The sequence below is a fragment of the Diabrotica undecimpunctata genome, chromosome 8 (assembly GCF_040954645.1).
Source record: "Diabrotica undecimpunctata isolate CICGRU chromosome 8, icDiaUnde3, whole genome shotgun sequence".
In the NCBI taxonomy this organism is placed as follows: domain Eukaryota; kingdom Metazoa; phylum Arthropoda; class Insecta; order Coleoptera; family Chrysomelidae; genus Diabrotica; species Diabrotica undecimpunctata.
Genome location: NC_092810.1, coordinates 134,355,099 through 134,380,997, shown reverse-complemented (window position 1 = coordinate 134,380,997; position 25,899 = coordinate 134,355,099). Strand labels below are relative to the sequence as shown.

At 32.6% G+C, this 25,899-nt stretch overlaps 1 protein-coding gene across 5 annotated transcripts in view; it reads left to right on the top strand.

The window, feature by feature from the left end:
- LOC140448596 (PRKCA-binding protein-like) overlaps positions 1-14,303 on the top strand; it is a 39,187-nt gene extending 24,884 nt beyond the window's left edge. For all 5 annotated transcript variants that reach the window (XM_072541679.1, XM_072541678.1, XM_072541681.1 and 2 more), the window contains 5 exons: positions 4,569-4,811; positions 4,968-5,132; positions 6,645-6,838; positions 9,178-9,430; positions 13,940-14,303. In XM_072541679.1, coding sequence (XP_072397780.1) covers positions 4,569-4,811; positions 4,968-5,132; positions 6,645-6,838; positions 9,178-9,430; positions 13,940-14,191 — 1,107 coding nt within the window. In that variant the 3' untranslated portion in view covers positions 14,192-14,303. The remainder of the gene's footprint in view (positions 1-4,568; positions 4,812-4,967; positions 5,133-6,644; positions 6,839-9,177; positions 9,431-13,939) is intronic.
- Positions 14,304-25,899: the final 11,596 nt, after the last annotated feature.

The window sequence follows — 25,899 nt, the reverse complement described above, 5'->3', positions numbered from 1 at the left end:
ACCCACGCAGGGTTGTGAAGCCAGAATGATGATGATGGTATTGGTATATACTTTGCTGTTTTATTCTGTTAACGACCTTTTCAATGTTAATGTCTGTTTTTATGGGTGTACGGTTTCCGGCTGTGTTAAAAGGATTATATAGTTCCGTGATCCGTTCAGTGTGATCCTTTTGTTTACTTTTTGCGTTCACTAAAATCACAATCTACGGAAATTTAGTCCTAAATCATCTTCCCTGTATTTATTTATATTGCTGCGATAAATTTTCCCAACTAATAAATCCTTCAATAATTATTTGAGTCTATTAAATGTTACAATTTTTGATTAACAGAACTTTGAAAAGTGGGCGGTTTAAATTTGAATAATGTTAGAAACTAATTTTATTAATTAACTAAAGTTCAACATTTATCCGTTTTAATTAATATAACTTTGAAACGTACATTGTCAGTTTTTTACTTCACCAATATTCTAGCCACAATTATTTTTATGATTGATATTATTGTTTCGCTTAATTTAGAAAGTCACGGTTTATTGGCGTGGTTAATAAATATAATTCAAGAGAATATGCGATGTAATGTATTACTTCAAATTGTTGCGGTGATTTGTTCATCCATATAGTTAGGCCATATTTCACATTTTGGCTAAACTTTTTATAATTGTCCTCGAATGCGGAATGAAATGACTGTATTGGAAGAACAGAGGTATCAATATCGACGACGAAAGGTTACCGTCTTAGATTCGCAGATGACGTTATTCTCTAATAAATGCAAGTAAAAACCAAATACTGTCAAATCTAGCGCTCTAGTGCAAAATACGGACTGCGCAATGTTTTCGATGCAATGGAGAAATATGGCACAATAAAAATCAAGCTCGCTCAAACTTTCATTCAATCATTGGGCAAACTTTAATATTAGCTCTAGACGATTAACCTTTCAGTAGACGCAGCTTGTCTAGGAGACCGGTGGGAGTCCTTGAGTTCTTTTGATAGGTAAATTTTTTTATCGACTGTGTATCATTGCTCATTGCAGTGTTGATGTAATTACTCGAACTGTATGTTTGTAATTTGTAAAACCGGTGCAGTGGATCGTGTTCGTCTAGAGAAGTAATAGAATTTTGTGACTTTCAAGTAATAGTTTTATAATAAAACTTTATTTCTCATATATTATGGATTATGAAAACGAGCAAAAAAGATTGTTATTCTAGCACTTTTTGAAGAAGTTTCGACGGGTGATGAGTATGATGATGAAGAAGAATCGGAAGAAGAAGATCATGTAGAAGAAAACTTGGAGGGAAGCGATACGGAACAGGAAAATGAAGAATTAGAAGATGAGACAGATTTTGCCATTGGTCCATATTTTTTGGGCGAAAGATAATAAAACCAAATGGGCTAAGCATATTGCCCATAAGAACGTCAGAACGCGAAGTAAAAATATTCAGAAAAAATGTGTCAGACAAAAAACCGATATTTTAGATATTTGGAACAATCCATTTGATACTTGTATATTGCAAATAATTGTTCTTCTTCTTCTTCAGCCTTAAGTAATCCAACTTTGGACATAGGCCTCCCCCAAATCAATCCAGTGTCTTCTATTTTGCGCCACTTGATTTCAGTTGTGTCCTCCGATCTTCTTAATATCATCAGCCCATCTCATTTGTGGTCTTCCTCTGCTTCTCTTTCCTAACCATGGCCTCCACTGTTATATTTCGTGGTTCCATCTATTATCCTTCAGTCGGGGAGCATTGGGAGCAGGGAGATTGGCCTATAGTTCTTGAGATCTCCCCTGTCTCCCTTTTTGAAGAGGAGTATTGTCAAACTTTCATTCCAATCATCAGGGACTTCTCCTCTCTGAAAACATTCGTTGAAAAGTTCTTTCAATTCTTCGAGAATAATTTCATTCCCCTCCTTCAACATTTCTACAAGTATTCCATCTGGATCCGGAGCCTTATTGTTCTTGCAAATAATTGTTAATGGGACCAATTCAAAAATAGAAGCAGAAAAGCAGAAGTTCAGTCGCGATAGAGATATATACCCAACAAACATTGATGAAATTCGTGCCCTTTTAGGTCCCTTATATCTTGCAGGTGTAAGAAAGGCAAGTCACCTTAATACAACAGATTTGTGGAAAACGGATAGCACTGGTATAGAGGTTTTCCGATTGACAATGAACATCACGAAATTCAAAAATTTATTAACGTACATGCGAACTGATAATATCAATACAAGACATGATAGAGTTAGTTTGGATAACTTAGCGCAAATAAGAGATCTTATTACCAAGTGGAACGAAAATCAGAAAAAATGTTTCTCTGATTCGCAATACGTAACCGTTTACGAAAAGTTGAAGAGTTTTAGAGAACTGTGCACATTCAGTCAGTATATACCAATTAAACCAAATAGATACGGTATAAAAATATTTGCACTGTCTGATGCGAAGGTTTTTTATACCAGTAACATGGAAGTATACGTTGGCAAAAACCAAGTGGGTGGTCCATACTATCTAGACACTAGTACCAAGGCAGTGGCGGAACCAGCTTGTCAACATCTCTACGAATCTAACCGACATAGAGAACCGACGAGAAATGTTACCACGGAAAATAAATTGGTACACCAGCCTTGATCTTGGTATAAGTTTAAAGGGAAATGGTATAACTCTCTTGGTAACCTTAAAAGTAAAGAGGAGAAAAATTCCTGCATATTTCTCTAGCAATCAAGGACAACTTATTGGTTCTAGTACATTTGGGTTTGGTTCAAGAGGAACACTAGTGTCATATAAACCAAAAAAAACAAAAACGTTCTGTTATATACCACTATGCACCATGGGGACGACGTTGATCCTGTTACTGGAAAAATCGGAAATCATATTAGCATATAACAGCACAAAAAGCGGTGTTAATAACGTAGATAAATTATGCGCACAGTATGATGTGGCACGTTGTAGTATAAGATGGCATATGGTTGTTTTGTACAGCCTTTTAAATGTAACAGCAATAAATTTCTTTGTTATTTACAATTGTAACATTCCAAATCCCACAAAGACGTGACGAGAAGTTTTGACAAATTTAGCATTTAGCCTTGTGTACAACCACCAGAAGAATCGAAGCCACAATGTCTACATATCCAAAACAATAAGGAGTCGACTAAAGGAGATCTGTCATTTGGATGAAGATGTCGTGCCACTTCAAAGAACTCCGGGGGTAATTGGGAGGTGTGGTGACTGTGGATGGAAAAAGAATCGAAAAACGAAATATTTTTGTTCGATTTGTAAAAAGTATCATTATTTGCAACATGTAAATCCAATTTGCAATGACTGTAACAATATTCCGGCTTAATTTTATTATGTTTTTTTCCATCTTTAATATTTTTTTAGTGAAATAATGTTTTATTTTTGTTTTCGATAGTTCTTGAAGACTGATATGTTATGTTCTAATTTTAAATTAATTGTAATTTGTTTAGTAAAAAAGAGAATAAATCAAACTATTACAAAAATCGGGGACTATTTTTGTGCTACGTAAATAAACATTTTAAATAAAGAAAATATGTCAATAATAATAAATAATGTTAAAAAAACTATAGCTGGTTCACAATTTGTTGATAGCTCACTACAAGTTTAACCCTAATTAGAAAACTGAAATACAGAGAGGATAGGTAATACGATATAATAGTAAAAACCAACCTAAAACTGACGGTTTAAGATGTTTTCGACTAACCCACCTTATATCTGAAGGAATACAATACCTTATAATCCTATTACGGGGGTATTTTGAATGGTTAGAGATGAACGACCAGTGTCGTAGAGTATATGATTGAAACATTTATTTGAACTAAATAAATATATTTTTTAAATTGTACTTATTTAAATTGTATTTTTTAATAAAACTTATTTATTTTATTCAAAAATAAAAAGTTTCTTGCCATTTGTAAAAGATACATTTATTTAATTAAGGAGAAAGGCACCAAATCTCGCCTGGCAAAATTTCCAATGTGTTTTAAATGTATCCATTATTTTCGAATCCGGAGAAAACTAATAAATATTTTTGAAAAATTTAAACGCAGAATGAAAGATTACATTATTACTCAGGGCAGAAAGTCCCTGAAAACTTCTACAATGTTTATTTTAATGTTATGTAACAGGGGTGAAAATAAAAGAGAAAATATAGTATAATTTTTAATTGAAAATATTGCATGCAAAAGAAATTTTTTATTTATTCTAAAAAATATTTCATTCTGCCTTTAAATTTTTCAAAAATGCTTTTTAGTTTTCTCAGGATTTGAAAAAAAAATGGATACATTTAAAACACATTGAACATTTTGACAGGCGACATTTTGCGCCTTTCCCCTTTAATACCTTACGATTACAACTACTATTACTTACCTTATATAATTACGATTAGAAAACATGGGACGAAGTCATCGAGAATAAACCAAATAGCGATATTACAAGACCTATTTAAAAGATATACTTCATACAAAAATTTAAATGTACCAAGAACTGCAACTAAACCCAAAAAATTAAAATGTTTTTCTTTGTTTCTCAGCAATAAAAAAATGTTTACTATACTATTACTTTTAGGATGAAGTTATTATCAATTATAATAAGTTACATGCTGATCCTGGCCAAGGTAAAAGCTTGGATATCATTATGAAGAAAATGAAACATCGGCTGGTCGAAAATATGAGTTCTTCAACGGCCGACGCGTTGGGTCTATCCAGAGCAATTTTGTGTAACGATACATTAGTAAAGAAAATGCAAGAGCTGCAAGATACCGAAGTTATGTATAGAGGACTTGTTGACCATTGTAAAAGAATGTTGCAAGTACGTATTGCTTTTTTGAATAAATACTTATTTAATTTGTTTTATTCATTTTTATTAGATCTCCCAAACAGTTATTTATAGTATAGATTAATATTGTCGAGATTTTATAAAGCTATTTCTCAAGAATTAAAAATTAATTTTACTTGTCTCTTTTAGGCTCACATGGAGTTGCAACAGGCAGTTAAAGCAATGGGTGATATTTTTTCTGGAATAGCTGTACGAGAACCTCAACCCCGAGCAAGTGAAGCGTTTCGATTATTTGGTGAACAACATCGCAGCATTGAAAAAATGGGTTTGGAAATGGTAAAAAAAGTAAAACCAGTAAGTCTATAATTTTGTATTTATCTGAAAAAATTGTACCTATGTGTTTATAAAGAATTAAACATCTTTAATATAATCCTAGCAATCAGTTCAAGAGCAAAATGTTTTTTTGATGCAAAGACAATAAATACGTCTTTTCTTTTCAATCTGTCTACACTGACAATACGTGTTACTAATTACTGTTTTTAATTAACCAGTTTTAATTAACCAGTTAATTTATAAATTAGGTAAACCATTTAAAATTACTTGTAGGGAATATTCCAATGAGTATTCACCTTTCACTATCAAAAATAAGATTTGTCTTAACCTAAAAAAATATTTTAACACTTATTTTATATTTTAATTAAAACTAAAACCTAGTACGTAAGTCAGATAGTTTAAACCTCTTGAGTCTTTTAGTTTCTTCTGGTAAGTTTATTAAATCTCTTGCTAGTTTGTTTGGGTGTAATTTCACTTGTTCTCGATAGGATACACTAAACTTTTTGATCACTGCTTTAATACTCGGAACATTAAGATTCCTATGAATTGTGCCATTGGGTACATACAATGATACGTTCACTATTGTGCGTAGTATTCAAATATGTTGGAGTTGCTGGCGGTTTACCATACTTGGATACCATAAATCGAGTTTTGATCTCTTCCTATGAGCCAATAATACTCTTTCAGTTTCAGACCTAATTGTTTCGTTTTAGCGAAGATGTGCGTCTGCCATGTTAATCTGCGGTCCAGATGTATTCCTAGATGTATCCCTAGGTTATCTCATTTTGTAGTAAACGTTACATGGATAGATTTACTGGCATTTGCTTTCATACGCAAAATGTGTAACCAGTTTTGTATGTTGTCGAGAGCGATTTGTAAGCCTCTATAGGCCTGGTATGTGATGCCATAATAACAGTGTCATCAGCAACTAGCGTTGATTTGGTTGCAGGTATTTAGATCGGCAGTAAATAGCAAGCACAGGGTTGGCTGCAGTATGTTTCTTTGTGATACTGCAGAAATAGGAATACATTTCGGAGAGCGTCGTGTTTATATTGGCTTGTAAGTTACGCATACCCAGATAAGACTTGATCATTTCATAGAAAGGGTGAGGTAGGTTTTGTTTTATTTTGTAAATTAAGGCTTTATGTTATGGCTGCATAACAGTAACTTTTGCCTTCTAGATCATTGCTGATTTATTCTACTAAACAATTAATCTGTTCCACGGTGCCATGTTTGTTTCGGAAACCAAATTGATGGTCCGGTATAAGTTTTATTTTATCGATTTATGTTCGGCTATAATAGTAACAACTTCTGTTTCATGTCTGTCATTTGGAAATTTAAATTTCCATATTCTATATGCAGTCCACTTTTCGGGGCAATGAAATACTACCTTAGATTTTAGTATTTATATTAAGATATAAATTGCAAAAATTAGTTGTTATTCTATAGAAGATACTTCTGGTTTTTTTTTATTTCTAATAAAGATTTATCTATTATAGAATGATTTGAAAAAAATCTTTAAAATTATTTTAGGTACTTTCAGATGTTGGAACATATCTCTACAAAGCAATTCCAGATACAAGACTCACAGTAAAAAAATATGCTGATACCAAATTTGAATATCTAGCGTATTGTTTAAAAGTTAAAGAAATGGATGATGAAGAATGCAGTTACGCTGCCTTACAAGAGCCACTATATAGAGTTGAAACTGGAAACTATGAATATAGGTAAGTTAATTATATCGTCGATATTTAAATTTTATATAATAAACTTCAAAATTGGGGAAAGTATTTTTCCAGGTAGAGGTCCACCCAGGAGAGGGATGTAGCAGGGGAGACACACAACCCGTAGAGTTACATCTGCTAGACAAACGGTTCTTAAACTTTGGAAGAGTTGGGTATAGAAATTTATAGTAGTGGGAGAAATAATGTTAGCATTTCTACTCAAATAGAATATTATACCTCTATATTACAGGCAGGACTTAAAAGAAAACCTTTCTTTAGATCAAGTAGATATTAGTCCTAAAAATACTTGGATTATATAAATAACAAGATTTCAGCAGAAAATCTATGGCCCTTCAGCTACTCTAATGAATCTACTGTCTTGCTCTTTAAAGTAAAAGAGAAATACATCGCCAGGAGGAGAAATGCTGTATTACAAATCATTTATTCTGTATCTGTATCGCTATTTGGAATTCGGAAAAATAGTTATCTAATTAAAGGACCTCAATTTATATTGCACAACATATAAAAGAAGCAATGTTAGGTGTGAAAACTAACTTGCATTGTCAGTAATAACACATACCAGTAAGCCCTTGTTGTATACCATCAATTATAGATTAAAAACTTATCTACATCATCAAATATCGCAGAAACACGAGGGGTTTGTAAAGGAAAAATGCATAAGTGATCAAATGCTGAACCTGAGACTACTCATTGCAAGTACCTATGATAATATGCTTCGATGACTACCAAAACGCATTTGATTGTATTTAGTTTAAGTGGTACTAATGACCCTACACCTGTAGCAGTAAATGAAAAGATGCTTGATCTCCTGCGAAGAGTCAGTGAGAAAGCAATAAAGTTGGTCTTGAAATTAATAACGGCGGTAGTATTCAGTTGACTAACGACTTGCAGGAATACCAAACAGTAGACAGTAGATAGAGAATGGCAAAAACTGATGCATTTGAGATGTGGTGTTGGGGTGTTGGACAAGAATGCTGTGTATGGCTTGGAGGGCTCACCAGACCAACGTTTAATTCTTAATAAACCTAAGATTAAAAAGAGGGTGACCACAATATTTCTGCAGCAAATTCTACAGTTCTTTGGTAACGTGGTTCATAGAGATAGCAATAATTTAGAGAGATTAATTATTTCTGGACACGTTGCGGGAAGAAGACCAATAGGATGGTCATGAATTAGATGGTCAGACCAAATATTCAGAATTCAACGGACCATTTATTCAGCCAAAACTATTAGAGAAGCTGAAGATAGAGATTAATGGAGAAAATTTGTTGAGAGTAGTGGAGAAAAACATGATTCTCAGTAATGGGGAAACAACAAGAAAGAGCTTTAGACAAGGATAAATCAAGAGTAAGACTTTTAAACTTAAGCGGATAAATATATGCGTAGATAGTCAATTGACTTTAGGGCTTTAGGTATCCTTAGGAGCTCCTAAAGTGGCTAAGAGACTACCTTACTTGACGGTGGCTTCTGGGCAAGAATGGTGATAGTCTAAAGGAACGTAACAATGTCACACTTGAATGGGTATCACTTGAACTTGTTAAAGACTAAATATATGTCGGCATTGTCAAGAATTCAACAAAATAACTTGGAGGTGCAACACGAAACTATGGAAATGGTGGAAGGTTCTGCTACCTAGGGTCACTGGTCAACTGCAAAAACAACACATCCACAGAAATAAAAAAAAGAATATGCATGGCTAACCACTGTAATTTTTTTTTGGTTTAGGTCCTTAACTAAGAGCGAAAAATATGTCAAGATCAACAAAGTGCAAACTTTATAAAACAATAATTCTCCCAGTGCTCACCTACGGATTGGAAACATTAGCAATGACGACCCGAGATGAAGAGCTACTACGAGTATTTGAAAAAAAAGTATTGATGACCATATATGGCGGAGTTAACGAACTCTATAGACTTTTTGTGATGCAGATATCGTAAAAACCATCAAAATAAACCGCCTAGTATGGGTGGGCCACGTTATGAGGATTGATAAAAGTAATCCTTCTTAAATAACCATTCTAAATAGGCAGATCAGAAGAAGAAGAAGGGGGCGACCTGAAATTAGGTATCTCGACAATGTGCAGGAAGATTTAAGGGAGATTGGAGTAAAGGTAGGGAGAAGACACATTTGACAGGAAAGGATGAAAGAATGTTTTGAGGCAGGCCAGGGCTCACGAAGGGCTGTAGTGCCAATTCAGATTCAGTGATTCAAAAACTCTTAAATGGGAAAACTCTCCGGCTTCCAGCAAAATAACTTACAATATTTTTTACCGAAAAGAGTATTATCTAATAGTCGTATTAATAATTGTTTCAAACTTTCAGATTAATTTTACGATGTAGACAACTCGCCAGATCAAGATTTGCTAAATTAAGAGCAGATGTATTGGTAAAAATGGAATTGCTGGATAACAAGCATGTACAATCACTTGGAGGTCATTTGGTTAAGGTCATAAGAGGTTTGGCGGAACTGCATACAAGAACTGTAGAATTACTAAATGGGCCTGCGCTGTTTCCGGTGGAGGTTGATTTAACCACTAACGCTTTTCAATATAAATCTACAACCCCTGTAACACAGGTAAATAATATGAAATATCCAGGTTCTTTATCATCATTATTATATACAAGGCTAAATTTTGCTGTATGTAATTCAATCTGTTTTTCGAGCTTTGTTTGCAGGCCTAAATTCTATTGTTAAACTATTTTATAATATCTAGGTACGTAAAAAGCTTGTAGTCTATTTAATTACGTATCTTCTGAGGAATTGTCTTCTTCCCTGAAGAATCTTCTAAATTGCGTTTATTTACAAATTTACAAGAGGTTTGAAACAGATTTAACGGAGACATAATTCTAGTTAAGGAACGACTTAAGCATTGTAGAAGCATTTTTCAGTAAACTATACGCAGTTCAGTAGCAGTTTAATGTAAAATTTCACAATTCTTTGCTCTATTATTACACTTACAATAAAACCAGAATATGAATAGACGTGGAAATACTGTGCGCACTAGCAAATTTAAAATTAAAACAAATAGCACTCAGTTGATCGGGAACTGAATCGATAGTTTTACCAAAGAATATAGATAGCTAAGCGTCTATATTCTTTGGTTTTACTATAGAAGCAATTTGCGACGTTGACAAGTTTTATATAAAATCTCAATTTTTAATAGTTATTATTAATGGTGATTTTGAATCTTGTAATTGTTCATTTAATCTAAAAATAGATCAACAGTATAAAGTGAAGCGAAAAATGTTGAATCCTCAAGATCGTTAAACACACATTGTTAAAATTTGCTTAAATCTCGCTTTGCGAGAAGCAGCTGATAATAAACTATTATCTACTTGAAAAAAGTACAAGAGCGCATGGCTATCATGGCATGTAATTTATTTTGCTTCGTCTTTCTTCTTGTATGTCGGCTTTAAAACCTGTTTCTTGGTCTACCAATACTTCCTAGTCCATTTGGTGACTTATCTCGTGCTATTCGTACTATCCTCGTGCTATTCGTACTATCTCGTGTTATCCTCTGCCATTCTACTAATGTGTTCGTTCCACTCCTGTTTCCGTTTTGTCACCCATCCATTTATGTCTCCTATATTGCATGCTTTTGTTATGTTTTCGCTTCTTTCCTTATCCAACAGACTTCTCCCTGATATTCGTCGGAGTATTTTCATCTCTGTTGTGTCTCCGCCGTGTTTGTTAATGTAGGTCTAATTGCTGCTTTATAGATTCTTGTTTTTGTGTCTTGTCTTAGGTGTTTGTTCTTCCAGATTTTGCCATTAAGAGATCCCGTCGCTTTACTTGATTTTAAGCTTTGTTGTCGTACTTCTTCTTCAACATCTCCTTAACTAGTTATATCCATTCTCAGATATCTAAACCTTGCATCATGCTTTATTATTTTCCCATCTAATTTGATAAATAATTTAATACGAAGAATAATAAATATTCTTAAATCTTTTGGGTTGCACTTTCAGGAGTTTATGTGTGTAGCATTAAACAAATTGCAAAGCAGGGCCGCAAAATGTATCCAGTTTGTTATTCCTAATCTATCTCTATCTATACAGCCCTTGCTGTCCAATTTTGGACATAGACCTTCTCTTCCTTCTTCCACGTCTCTCTATTGTAGGCAGTTTGTATCCACTTCGGGCATGTTAGGGGTAAGTCTGCTACCTGGGCAAATTAATAATTTTCATATAACTGAAAAACAAGTATCCACTAAAAGTATCTGCCGTGTTCCTGAGCCAGTCGCCCAGTGAATGGAGTTTATGGCACAGAAGAGTTTCCGTGGATTGAGCAGGGTCGAAACCAAATAGGCTCATTGAAAAGGGATATCCGCAATGGGGGCATTCTTTCTCTTTTACTTTAGAGTATAGTGGTGGATTCCCTCTTCGATAAAAGAGCAAGGTGTGGACGCTATGATGAGATATATGCGAACGACTTTGCTGCGATCCTTAGATGAAGGAATCTTAATACATCGCATAACTTCGCACAAAGCACACTTCGAGCTTTCAGCCTTGCACAGACGTGAGTGTGATATCTGGGAGTAATCATAGATAGTAAACTATCATGGAAACCACATGCAGTAAGCAGTATTCGCAATACCTTATCGATTCTGATGCAATGCCCAAGAGTTTACCTTGGTATTACCTAATCCATTGTTAGATTGGCACTTTTTCATGGATGAGGTGTTTGGATTAATGCAGTCAATTCTGGATTTATTTAAAAATCCCTTTAAAAGATAGGTCCCTCATTATTTAGTTCATCCTTTAGATATTTACCTAAAAGCAGAGGCATATAAATTCATGTATTGAATTGAAAAATCTGGAACATGAGCTGGGAAGAGACTAGTTGACAGGAAAGGTAGAGTTTGTAAACATGTGAACATATGTGAAAAAGGTAGGAGGGTGCTTCTCATGCTAACAATGTCGAAAGACTTTAGTCTTTCTTTCCAGTGGATCCAGTGGATCTTTAATCGTATATTTAAATAGAAAGTGGAGGGAGAGGGTATGTTGGAGGTATCGAAAGGGAAGATAAATACGGTAGTATATTAAATGGAGGGCTCAAAAACTAAGAAAACTGGAAAATGAATGGTCTTCGTGAATGGCGATCTTCCTTTGCCAGACAGAACTATCTTTTACCTTGGTGATTATATTACTGTTTTTTCAGGCGAAGACATTGGCTCTCAGGAAGCGATAGAAATAATGATCACAGCTGGAATTCAGCATCATGATATAATTATGTACTCAGATAGCCCGGATTAACAGCTCTGAAAACATTGATCAATCTTATCAAGCAACAGAGTCGTGATATTAAAAATAACAAAGTAAATGGAATATCTGGCAGGATGAAACGAGAGGACCGATTGTCGTTAGACTAAGGATCCCGTCGGCTTAGTCTTGCTAGGAAACCAATTAACTGCTTTACATAGAGATGGAATTTGGTAGGTTCTACAGGCCGTCACAGGTCACATTAACTCGCGAATCACCAAAATATCTGTGGGCTGAGAAAATAAGCAATGTGTCCTAGCTTTGATAACAGAACGAGACCGCCGAACACTTCGTGGGCGACTATTTAATCTTTGCTAACGCGAGTCAGCAATGCTTTCATTCTCACCAAACAACCCTTAAAGAGTTAGTTACGGAGAAAAAGCTTGAGAGGCTTGCCGGTTTTATCAAGCAGACTAGGCGTCTAAAATCGGGGTCCGACGACAATCCCAAATAGGAATAAATCTTCATAAAAACCGGAAATCTAGGACAATGAGTCCAAGGCCTGCATCCCACCGTTAAAGGGCAGCCTTAGCAAAAAATTGCACTGTAAATATAATTCATAAGGAATTTTTTAAAGAATTTGTGTACAAAGGAGCCAAACAAAGTGTGCATTTGGAAATTAGGAATCTCGGATTTCGTTTAAAAAACAGCCAAGAATCAAAAACTTTTAATAAAAAACATCATATTAGACGCCTTTAATTACAGTATGTATGAAAGATTAAACAGTTTCGAAATTAAAAAGATTTATTGTGTTTACTAATGAAACGTATTTACTTTCAAGCCATAGTTGCAGTAATAATTTATTGGACTAATGTAATGAACAGTGTTGTTAAAGGATTCGTCTACAAAACCAACGTTTGATTATTGTGAATGCAGAGATCGATACAGGTGTTGTCTGTGGATTTTGTGAGAAATGGAATTCCCAAACACAATCGGATGATTACCTTGATATGAATTTTGTCAACTACAAAAAGTGATTAATAAAAAAAATTGTTAAGTAATCCACCTTCCAACAGTGTCATCGTGATGGACTGTGCACCTTATCATAAAGCTCAAGTGAATAAAGCACCAATATCCGCATCACCACAGAGTAAAATGATTGGATAATAACTAGAAATATTTCTTTTCCTGCAAACATGCTCAGACCAGACCAGACCGGCTTATACAAACCGAAATAAGTAAAATTTGCAATTGATTCCACTACTAGAAATAACGGACATGGCGTATTAAGGCTCCCACTATATAATCCGAATTTAAACCAGATAGACCTTGTTTGAGCAGCACTAAAAGAATATTTACAATTTTACAAAATTTACAGATTTTAAATAATTAACTCGTTACACAGTCGTTATTTTGCAAACAATTATTCATGTAAACAACATTTTGTACTAATAAACAAACCAATAAATAATTATAGGAACCGTGGCGCGTGGCAACCCTGTAATTTAAACCACAAACTAATTCTGCATACCTCCTCTGATTTGCGCCCAGCTCATGTCTATTAGGTACTATCCGGGGCGTAGTAATATTTTTCTGACAAAACAAGAAATTTAATTTAACATTTCTACTTAGTCCATGAAGACATGTGGTTAATCAGTATATTTGTTGTTTTCCAATTTTGTCTTCTTCTGACGTTAATTACGATATAATTTATGACGTTTAACGATATTTTGTATATTTTTTATTGCTACCCACTCTACAGTTTTATGATTGCGTCACGTGTCAACGTCCAGTATATTAAATCCCATAAAAAACGAAAACATAAGACATTATTTATTTTTTTATAAACTTATAATAAATATACTTTATCTTTGAACTGTTTCAGTATAATGACGATGACAAAGAAGTCGAAGAAGGGGAAGAAATACTGGATATTGATCATGAGGACTTAATCGCAAACTTTACAAAACCTACTGCACCAAATGACCTTGAAAATAATGATCTACTTCTACCCGACCTTTCAAATGTGATACAAAATGAGCCAAACTACGACGACATGGACAACTGGGCACTTTTATCTTCTCTGTGTTTGCAAGACAGTCCTCAGAATAAACCTCTTTTGACAGACTTAGATTAATTCTCACTTGAATGAAAAAGTACATTTTACTTGAAATAAATAAATTATAATTAGTATATTACATAATCGCGTTGTTTAACAACAGTGAATATATAATAAATTATATTAAATATACATTAGGGTGTATTATTTTCCATTTTTGTATAAAATACTTAATCCTTATGTGAGCCACGTGGTACAGGTTCACTGTGTTCTCACAAGTATTTACAGCTGAACTATTTCCAACAGGACGGCACAGGTTGTCATGGCATGTAGGAAATCTCTGTTTAAGGGAACATCTTTCCTGATGTCAATCACTAAGTCGACGCTGGATTGTCAAGACAGACTTTATTAGACATTCATTTTCCTTAGAAATGTGGTTTAAGTGCACAAATGTTTGTGTTATCTTCTGCCAAATTGTGCGATAATAAGTACCTAGATGTCTCAGCATGCATCTGAAATTTAGTTCTTTTATTAGTAATTGTTTTTTCTTTATTTACATACTTTCTAATTATTTTAGTCTTATTATTTTTATTAATTTTTGGGAAATTTAGTTTCGTTTATGGCTTTATATAAACAGGCTTAATTTGGCTTTAAACAAAATCCTTATCCTGTCAGGGAAAATGTATGGACATGTGGATATGAAATATGAACCATATCCAAGACAGATGAAAACCTCTTACTCATATTTGAAACAAGAATACTTGAATAGAGAGAAATATTCGGTAGCATATCGAAGTCCAACGAACCCGCTCCAGGAAACAAAGGTTTGGATTATCGAGATCCATGAAACTCAAAAAAATTGTCAGAAACCTGGCCGAGTCAAAGTCGCAGTATAAATATATATATATATATATATATATATATATATATATATATATATATATATATATATATATATATATATATATATATATATCTCGTGTCACCTATCGCCATTATATTAATGCCTAAATGGATTGGAGATATTTCTTATACGATTATATCTTGAATACTTGGGAGGATTGATAAATATATATTACGTTGTGATGTATTGTATTTATTTACTTTTATTCACAACGCGATAACTAATACTGGATGACATTACTTATTTAATTAATTACGTATTATATCTTAAATTTTGAATACCGACTACGAAGGAATTACAATTATTAAGTACCCTCGATTGCTTTCTGTTTACATTCATATAACATCAAGATTCTATTACAAATCGACACTTTACTAGGCCAATTATGTTTATAAAACTACTGAATCTACAAGGTTAAACTTGAAGTGTAGTGAAAGTATTTTCAAACAAGACATGCATGTTATCCAATACGTGTGCCCTTATTGCAATAGAATATTTTTAGATCACTGTATGTATCTCAATATTTTTAAGATACGTCTTTTATACTGCTTTTATACTACAATAGGAATATCTTATTTCTCTCAATTACTAGAGATTAATAAATACAATTTTTTATTTTATCTTGTTTACCCAGGCGAAGGCCTTCGCATGCACTTTTTGTTTATATTAGTCCAGTTTTGAACTTTGGTTATAAACAGGATTTCGAAATTGCCTTTTTATTAATAACATCGACATATGTTAGTTTGGACAAATATTGTCATTCTGTTTTTTAATATTTGTCTTTGGAAAATAATATTATCATGTACTAATATAGACGAATACGATTGAAAGGTTAAATAACAAGATGCCCTAAAAATATTTTTTCTGATTTATAAATATAACACTAACTTATTTAATGATATCTTTTTTAAGATCTTATTAAATAAAATTATATCTATATAATTTTAAACGCTTTTCTGGCGTCGTTTAGGTATTAAAACCGTAACCCAATGTTATTTTATGAATCCCAAGGTAAATAAAAGTGTAGAATACCTTTTGTTAATAGTAGAATGACGCATTTTAAATAAATTTTCCGTCATTTTGTTTAACTTGATATATCTACCGTACACAATGAGTTTTTATTTTATAGCGACCAGGTTTAAAAAATCGCTGATAACAATAAACCACATAAAATAGTATGTTACTGACTGATATATACAATAGAAACAAAGAATACACCAAAAAAACTGAATATCTAACTGGACGAAGCGAAGATGGCGACCTTGCGAGAACAAGGAAAACTAGGTAGCACGAATAAACAAAAGGCTAACGTTAAATGAAACACAGAGACAAGTATAAAAAATAGTCAAGCAAGAACTGTTACTAAGTCTGACTGAGACTCTAACTGACCTGCGTAAGAATGGAGTTCGAAAAGGCAAATTTAGATTTCCTAGCTGTATTGTCAGGTCAACAGGTCTTGACGAAATACCTGTAGACATAATACGGTTAATAGAAGAACAGCAAATTGGAATATTGGTCGATACTTATTCAATACAATATACAGTACAGGAATCATTCCCAGAGATTTGCTGATGTCAACATTCATAACATTACCAAAAAAAACCAAATACAAAAGAATGCCAAGACCACCGGATAATAAGTTTAATGAGTCATACGCTCAAAATATTTTTAAAAATTATACACCGGAGAATGCACAACAAACTTGAGCAGGACATAAGTGACACACAATTTGGATTTAGAAATGCACTGGGAACGAGGGAAGCCCTTTTCGCTGTGAATGTACTTGTACAAAGGTGCATAGATGTTAATAAGCCAATATATATGTGTTTCTTGGATTACAACAAAGCCTTCGATAAGGTCAGACGACTATCGAATTACTTAAAAAGAAAAACTTAGATATGAAAGACATCAGGATCATTAGCGCTCTCTATTATAATGAGATCGCTGTGGTAAAAGAGAACAACGTCTTTTCAAATGAAATACAGATTGAGAGGGGCGTCATTCAGGGTCCTGTCTCCTACATTGTTTAATTTGTATTCAGAGGAAATAATCCAGGAAGCACTAGAAGAACTAACTATGGGAATAAAAGTAAATGGGCGACCAATCAATAATATACGGTTTACCGACGACACTATTTAATTAGCGGAATGTCTTGAGGATTTACAACAAATGGTTAACAGAATGGTAGAAGTCAGCGAAGAAAACGGACTGCCCCTAAACACAGAAAAAGACACAATTTATGGTAATTACAAAAGTCCAACAGCGCCAAGAAAACATAACAATACATGGAGAACAAATTAAAAAAGTTGAAACATATACATATCTGGGTACAATAATTACCGAAAATAATGAGATAACAAAAGATATTAGGGCAAGAATAGGACAGGCAAGAAATTCTTTCAACAAACTGAAAAAAGTACTCTGCAGCAGGGACATTTCAATTTCTTTAAAAATAAGACTTCTGAGATGCTACGTGTTCTCCGTATTATTTATGGGTTGGAGGCTTGGACATTAAAGAAAGATGTTTTGGACAGATTAGAAGCCTTCGAGTTATGAGCCTACAGAAAGTTATTAAGAATAAGTTGGGTGGATAGAGTCACGAATGTGGAGGTGTTGAGAAGAATGGGAAAAGATAAAGAGGTTTTAAATACAATTTAAGTCAGAAAGCTGCAATATCTAGGATATGTCATGAGGGGCGAGCGTTATAACTTGCTGCAATTAATAATACAAGAAAGAATACAGGGTAGGAGTCGTGGAAGAAGACGCATCTCCTGGTTAAACAATTTGAGAGCTTGGTTTAACTGCACTTCTGCTGACCTCTTTAGAGCAGCGGTATCAAAAGTGCGAATTGCCATGATGGTTGCCAACCTTCTTACAGGAGATGGCACATGAAGAAGAAGAAGCTGTATTGTATAAAACTTAGAGGTCGCTGGTTAAATGAAAGTAGAATAATAATCGTAGAAAAAATGCAATATTTTGCCTGTAAATAAATTAGCGAAAATAGCAAATATTAATTTTGAATAAATTACGAGAATTAACTGCCTTTTACTGTTTACTGTTATCTGTACAAAGAATAGGCTTACCCTTTGAAATATTGGTTTGTTAATCGTAGCAGGCAGTAGAATTGGTCGCTGCGCGTCACGACGTTAAGGGGCGCCCGGCACCGAGGCTCAACAGAGGACTTAATCGATACACTTGATATGCTTACTGTACGCTGTCTCGTTAGGAAGTGTTTCTTGAGATGGTCAGAAAGAACCCTCTGACCGTTAGGTGGTTCATAGGATAAGTGTACCCCCATAAATCAGCGCTATTATATTGCGCTTTGAATAGCGATAATTTAACTTAATGGTCACAGTAATATGATACTTTATCAGCAGTTTATGTGTTTGCGACACAAAAATAACAAAAGAGAAAGTCAAATCCTTTGAACTTAAAAACAGAATAAATGTGCTAGCCAGTTTAACAATGAGATTTTACTGAATAACAGGAAACAATATATTTTATAGCAAAATCGTTAGAATACACCATTAAATTAGATCATATTATAGTATAGTAAAAGAAAGTAAAAGAATGTAAAATATGAAAATAAATACTACATACTTTCCCAAACACAGCTTTAACACAAACGAAAAAGAAAGGAAATGAAGAAAAAGAACTAGAAAGTTTATAAAAAAGAAAGAGAAACAAAAGATGTAGGTTGTATAATACACGCCAATAAAAGAAAGTTCTTGCGGAAATATAAAGCTGTATCAGAAATATATAAGCTTGTGCTGAATAATAATAATAAGTGCTAATAACTGATGCTGCACCAATAAGTGATCGAGTTTAAATATCAAGGCATTACACTACCTAGCTACAGAAAGCTAGACACATTAGTGGAAGATCAAGTGAATATAGCAAACAGTGCAGCAGGTTGTCTGAATGAAACAATATGGAGAAACAAGAATATCGGGAAAGAAATGATAGGCAGAATTTACAAAACAGTCAAACAGTCGTCAGACACAGAGAGGACAAAAAGAATGTTAGAAACAGCAGAGATGAAAACTCTTCAAAATTAATGGTAAGACACTATGGTACAGAGCTAGAAGTACAGATATACGACGTAGATACAAGGTGGAGAACAATAAGGACTGGGTAAGAAATATAAGAGTAGAAAGGAACGATCACACAAGCCGAATGACAATAAATAGAGTAGTAAAGACGGCTCCACAATAAAAAGACGATCAGCTGGAAGACCACGAAAAGAAGAAAAAGAAGAATAGTTTTCAACATAAATAACAAAATAATTACGTTTATATTATATGATATAACAATCATTTTGATGGTCAGAATTGATAAAAGAAAGTATTAAGTATACTTAATATGGGCTATCATATTAAGTATACTTTTTATGATATGAAAAAGTACATTTTACGGAGCGATGTTAGGAAATTTTACTGGTATGAAATGGAAAGAGAAAATTACTAAATTTTGCGGTGCCTTACCCATCGGATGGTATAGGGGTGACAAATCTAGGGCACAACCATTGATTTTAACTCCATTGGTTGAGGTCATTGAAAAATGTACGGCATCAATTTCAAATGATTTCTTGATGCCTAAGTTATAAATACTGTACAAAAATGTTTGACAAAAATGCCCGCCCCATTTGAGTGGTAAGTTTACCTTACCTGTGTCGCTACCTGTATCGATAAAAATTGACGGTCTAGTTTCTTAGTTATTACATATTGAAGTATTGCTTTATATGTGATTAATGCTGGGTCAATTGACCTCTTAAAAATGTCCCATGGGCTTATAGTCTAATAGAAGAGCTATAAAATCAAGATTTAAAATACACCTCAGACCATTTTTATTTGGATTCTTTAGCATTAGAAGCTGAAGTAATAGTCTTAAACATAAGAAAAAGTAAAAAAATTTTTCACCTTCGAAAGCTCTCGACTAGTTCGATTGGATGTCTCAACATAATGGAAAATCAATGTTTTATGTATTTAACCAACTAAGGTAAAATTATCAACAGTGCCTGTAAAAAGTTGTACTTGTGAGAGAACTTTTTCGATTTTTAGCATTGGGACGCAGACTAAAAAAAAACTGGCCATATATACATATAGTTTCTAAACTAAATAGGACTATTAACTTTTACACGATAACCGTATTTGCCATCTGGTAACTCTCACAGTTTATATTACTACGAAAAGAATATTTGTGTTAACATATAAATGAAATTGGCGAAACAAGTGAAATCGAAAATAGAATTATTGTAATAGATTGGTGTTTAGACATGCTTATCGAAATTTATAAGATTTAAATCAATGATTGAAATAGTTGTCAGTTACATCATCAAAATATTTATAAAATCTTTTAGATATTTAACTTTCTCATCTATATACATATATTTAAAAGTTAATACGATTACATTTAGCATGTTAGATAATACTATATTTTCAATGGGCTGGCCTGTTTTATCACAATAGTGTAATTATTTGACACAAGAAAGGATAAATTACACACACCCATATATATATATATATATATATATATATATATATATATATATATATATATATATATATATATATACATATATATATATATATATATATATATATATATATATATACATATATATATATATATATATATATATATATATAAAATAAAGTTTTATTTTGGGTTTTGCAGTCATTAATAGAGCAAGAAAGTGAAACTCTTTGTTCTTTATCTAGCTTTCGCAAAATTTATTTGCTTCTTCAGGATATGCTAAAATATGGTATCAGTAAATACAATGAAATTAAAATTAAATAGCATTGTATAAAACTAGTATAAAAACTTACAACATGAGGTTAATCCATTAAATTTTCAAATTTACAAAACATTAAAACTTAACTTATCTAGTTATGTAAGTACAATATTTTAATTTTATTTAATTTTGTACAAATTCATTATGACATTGATTATGTTGATGTTTGATTTATGTCAGAAGGACACTCGTTTCTGTTTATTATATTTTTTGTTGTTGATAACTAGCTCTTGATTATTATTATGGTTATTATTAATGATAATTAATAAATCTGTTACTAAATATAGGTTTTATGTACCATTCAGTGCTTAATACATTTTGTGCATTACGTAATTACAGAAAACCTATATTTAGTAACAGATTTATTAATTATCATTCACAACATCCACCTCATATAAAAATAAATTTGATATTGGCTTTAAAAAACAGAATAGTCAAATTATCACACATCAATATCATCAACAAAGGGTTATTAGAACTTAAAGACATTTTATTAGAGAATTCATACCCAATTAAAATAATTAACAAATTTTTATTTAACAATCCTAATAATAGAATGATTGACATGAATCAAACAAGAGAACCAAATCAACAAATCGTGCAATCTCAATTTACTTTCACATCACTACCTTACATACCAACATTAACACCCAAACTAACTAAAGTCTTTGCTAACTATTCTGATATTAAAATTGCAACTAAAAATGTTAAAACATTAGCATCATTGTATACAAAAACTAAATCACCTATTAGCATTATGGAAAGCTCAAATGTAGTTTATATAATACCATGCGAAAATTGTGATAAATCATACATCGGACACACATCTAGAAATCTAATAGGCAGACTAACATCACATAAAAGTGACCTTAGAAATAATAAAAATACGTGTGCATTAATAGATCATGCAATTAATAAAAATCATTCATTTAATTTCAATGAAACTAATATATTAAGACGTGAAAACCAATTAAATAAAAGAGAATTCTTAGAAATGGTATGCATAAATAAATATCAATGTGTTAATAAAAAAACTGATATTGATAAACTAAGCAATATCAATAATTACATTCTGTCTTACGAAAATTGATACTATAATTTTCTAATATTAGATTTTCTGACTATAAATACTATAATTTCAAAAAATTTAAATATTCATATTTGGCGCCACTTTGTACGTAACCATAATAATAATCAAGAGCTAGTTATCAACAACAAAAAATATAATAAACAGAAACGAGTGTCTTTCTGACATAAATCAAATATCAACATAATCAATATCATAATGAATTTGTACAAAATTAAATAAAATTAAAATATTGTACTTACATAACTAGATAAGTTAAGTTTTAATGTTTTGTAAATTTGAAAATTTAATGGATTAACCTCATGTTGTAAGTTTTTATACTAGTTTTATACAATGCTATTTAATTTTAATTTCATTGTATTTACTGATACCATATTTTAGCATATCCTGAAGAAGCAAATAAATTTTGCGAAAGCTAGATAGAGAACAAAGAGTTTCACTTTCCTGCCCTATTAATGACTGCAACCCCAAAATAAAACTTTATTTTACATAACGTGTCAGTCAATAATACCTAACTACTTTATATATATATATATATATATATATATATATATATATATATATATATATATATATATATATATATAATAGAGAATGTTTGGCTAGCCAAACATTCTCTATTATTATATAAATATAATATTTCTAACGTAAAGTAAATTTTTCTTATTGACATTCTTCGGTTCCTAGTAATACTCAAACTGGCCTATTACAAAAATTATCTTGTTGCTATTTGAGTATAAAATGAAATAAATAACAATACGACCTTATCATCTAATTAACTAACCAAAATGATGATGATATGCAAAAATTAGGTATTATAAAAACTTAATACCGGTATTAGCTTCTGTAAACTCAAGGTTAAAGAAAAAACAAAAAGTTTTGTTACCGATTTTACGGTTTGTTGATCCTACTTAATGAACTGTAACTGGTAAAAAAGGTGATAATTTTTTCTTGGTTATCCGAGCAGTTTTGTTGGCTATTTTCGGAAATGTTTGGTAGTTACGGTTAATGATTATGTTTTTTACTTCTATTGACAATTATAAAAAGTAATAAAGGCTTTAAAGTGTATCTGTATATAAATAAAAATTAAAAAATAATTTTAAAATAGATATGACGATATCATGATATTTTTTTGTGCATTTAACAATCATAAAAACGGTAAAAATTATTTTTGATTCTGATAAATCAAGGCAAAGCTATGTAACTTGCATAACATACCAGAACACTCAATGGCAGCAATAATTAGCAATCGATACTAATATGAGACATAAACTTATACAAAATTATTACATAAAAAAACAAATAAAAAAAATTACTATAATTACTATAATTACTTTATAGTTATAAGATAATTAGCCAAAGCTATTGTAAGAAAAGCACATTTAAAATCATGGGATAAGCTAATAAAAAATATTGAAAATTATATACATGGTGGACAAGATCGAAAAGATGTACCTTATAAACTATTGCTACCACTTAATAAGAAAGAAACACTGCCCTCCCAAACATAATAGACACATGGAAAGCACAATATCGTGAATTATGGACAGCATATAAAGTAAGAGAAAAATACAAAGATTAACAATAAATACAACAACAGACACAGATTACAGTGAAAGTCTTTACACAAGCGATCTTTTAACATTAAAAAAAACCTAAGAGTGATCCAAAACCAATGAAATGGCACCATATGGACGCTTAATAGTAGATTGTAAAATCTTATACTTATTACACGAATGCAGGAAACAGAAAAATGTACCAGATGAATAAAAAACTGCAGGGGTGTTTTCTTTATTTAAAAAAGCAAGCAACAATATATGCGGTAACTAAAACAAACATCAGTTTATTAAACTCTGCATATAAATTTTACACACGAATCATAAATAATAGAGTAAAAAACTATCGCTAACGTGTTGTTACTGGAAGACCAATATGCTTCAGGAAAAGCAATTCTTGCATTGATAATTATCATCAGTACATTATTGGTCGTTATGAGCCAAAGCCTTCTTCAGAACAATCCTTCATTCGCCTCTATCTCTGGCAACTCTTCTCCATGCTCTAACTCCAATAGATTTTAAATCGCCCTTTAAGTTGTCTGTTTAACCCTGGTCGATATCTGATCAATTATCACTATATCCAGGCAGTGCTAGGCATCCACCAGTGTCACTCCTCATTTAATTTATATTTTGTCAAAATCAGTGTCTACCATTCCTTCCAATCGCCACACTTTCTCTTCTTTCTTAATCACATGGGCTACGGTATTAGCAAAATCTGCTTTCCGTATCCTTTCCATTGCGAGTTCTAACAAACGTTAGACATCAAAAATTTTATGTCACGTTGTCACGGGCTACGAAACGCTTTACTTGAGCCTAGATTAATTCTATCGGGTTTGACTCGCAATGGTAAGGAGAAAGCTATAGAATGGTTATCCTTTAACACGAGTCATTGTATCTACAACATGCTGGCGATATCTATCACGATGCTATCTACTGACACTTATAAGAACGGCCTTAGCCATGTCCTGGGAAAATATTTTTGTCCTAACCAACTCTGCATGTCTGCTTTTCTGGTGGACATAGTTGACAGATGTTCTACTAATCGGCTGTGATGGGAAGCGTTATCCATCACTATTACCGAATTTGACTCGACGCATGACAGAAGAGATTCAAACCATTTTTCAAAGCGTTGGGCATCCATGCCTTCGTAATAATCCTTTGTTTTTTGGATAAAAAAAAATTAGTGCACTATCGTCTTAAAAGCCACTCTCACTAGCTATATGGGCGACATCAGTCGTTGCCCGTTACCCGTTGTTCCTCGTAAACCTGTTAATAAACCGTCCACAAATACTTGACGATAACTCGTTACAGTAATATCTTGCCAGATCTTAGATACTGTGTGAACAGCATTTACCCACGTTTAGTCCAAATAATAAATCGTGTTGTGGTCAGAAAGAACCTCTCTAATAGAGTGAAGATATCTTCGTCGCCATGAAAATAAATCATCTCTTTCTATTAAGACAGAATTACGAGATTCTTTGGCATATATAAATTTTAAATCTCCTTTTATTATTATCCTTAAAGTCTCTTTAGTGAAGAACACACCACGCCTATGCAGATGTGGACGTTTGATGATGAAGAAACCAAACGAATAAACTATGTCTCCAATTCCCACTCCTTCTTCTTCTTCTTCTTCCGGTGCCATCTCCGCTACGGAGGTTGGCAATCATCATAGCTATTTTAATTTTTGAGGCAGTAGCTCTAAAAAGTTGTTTTGAGCTGCATCCAAACCATTCTCTCAGGTTCTTGAGCCATGAAATTCGTCTTCTTCCGATGCTTCTTCTGCCATCTAACTTTCCTTGCATTATGAGTCGCAGGATGCCATACTTCTCGTCCCGCATCACATGTCCGAGATACTGTAGCTTTCTTTCTTTAATTTTAAGTTCAACTTCCTTCTCTTTACATATTCTTCTCAGTACTTCATTGTTCGTAACTCTATCTACCAAGGAAACCCTCATAATTCTTCTATTTGTCCACATTTCAAAGGCGTTAAGTCGTCTCATTGTGTCTAGATTTAACGTCCATGATTTCACTCCATAGTATAGTACACTGTATACGTAACATTTTGTTAGGCGTACTTTAAGAGCTAATGTTAAGCCACATAGGACCTTTTTCATTTTCATAAAATTAGAACGTGCTTTTTCGAATCTGACTTTGATTTCTGCAGTGTAGTCATTATTTTCTGTTATAAGTGTTCCTAGGTAAGTGTACTTTTTTTACTCTTTCGATCTGCTGGCCTTCTACTGTCAAGATTTCGTTAGTATTATGGTTGTTTTTACAAATTTTCATAAACTTCGTCTTTTTGATATTGAGAGTCCGTACTCCCTACTACACATTACTATTTTACTTATGCGTCTTCCCAGGTCTTGTAAACTATCGGCTATTATTACTGTATCATCTGCATATCTGATGTTGTTAACTAAGATTCCATTTACTCTTATGCCG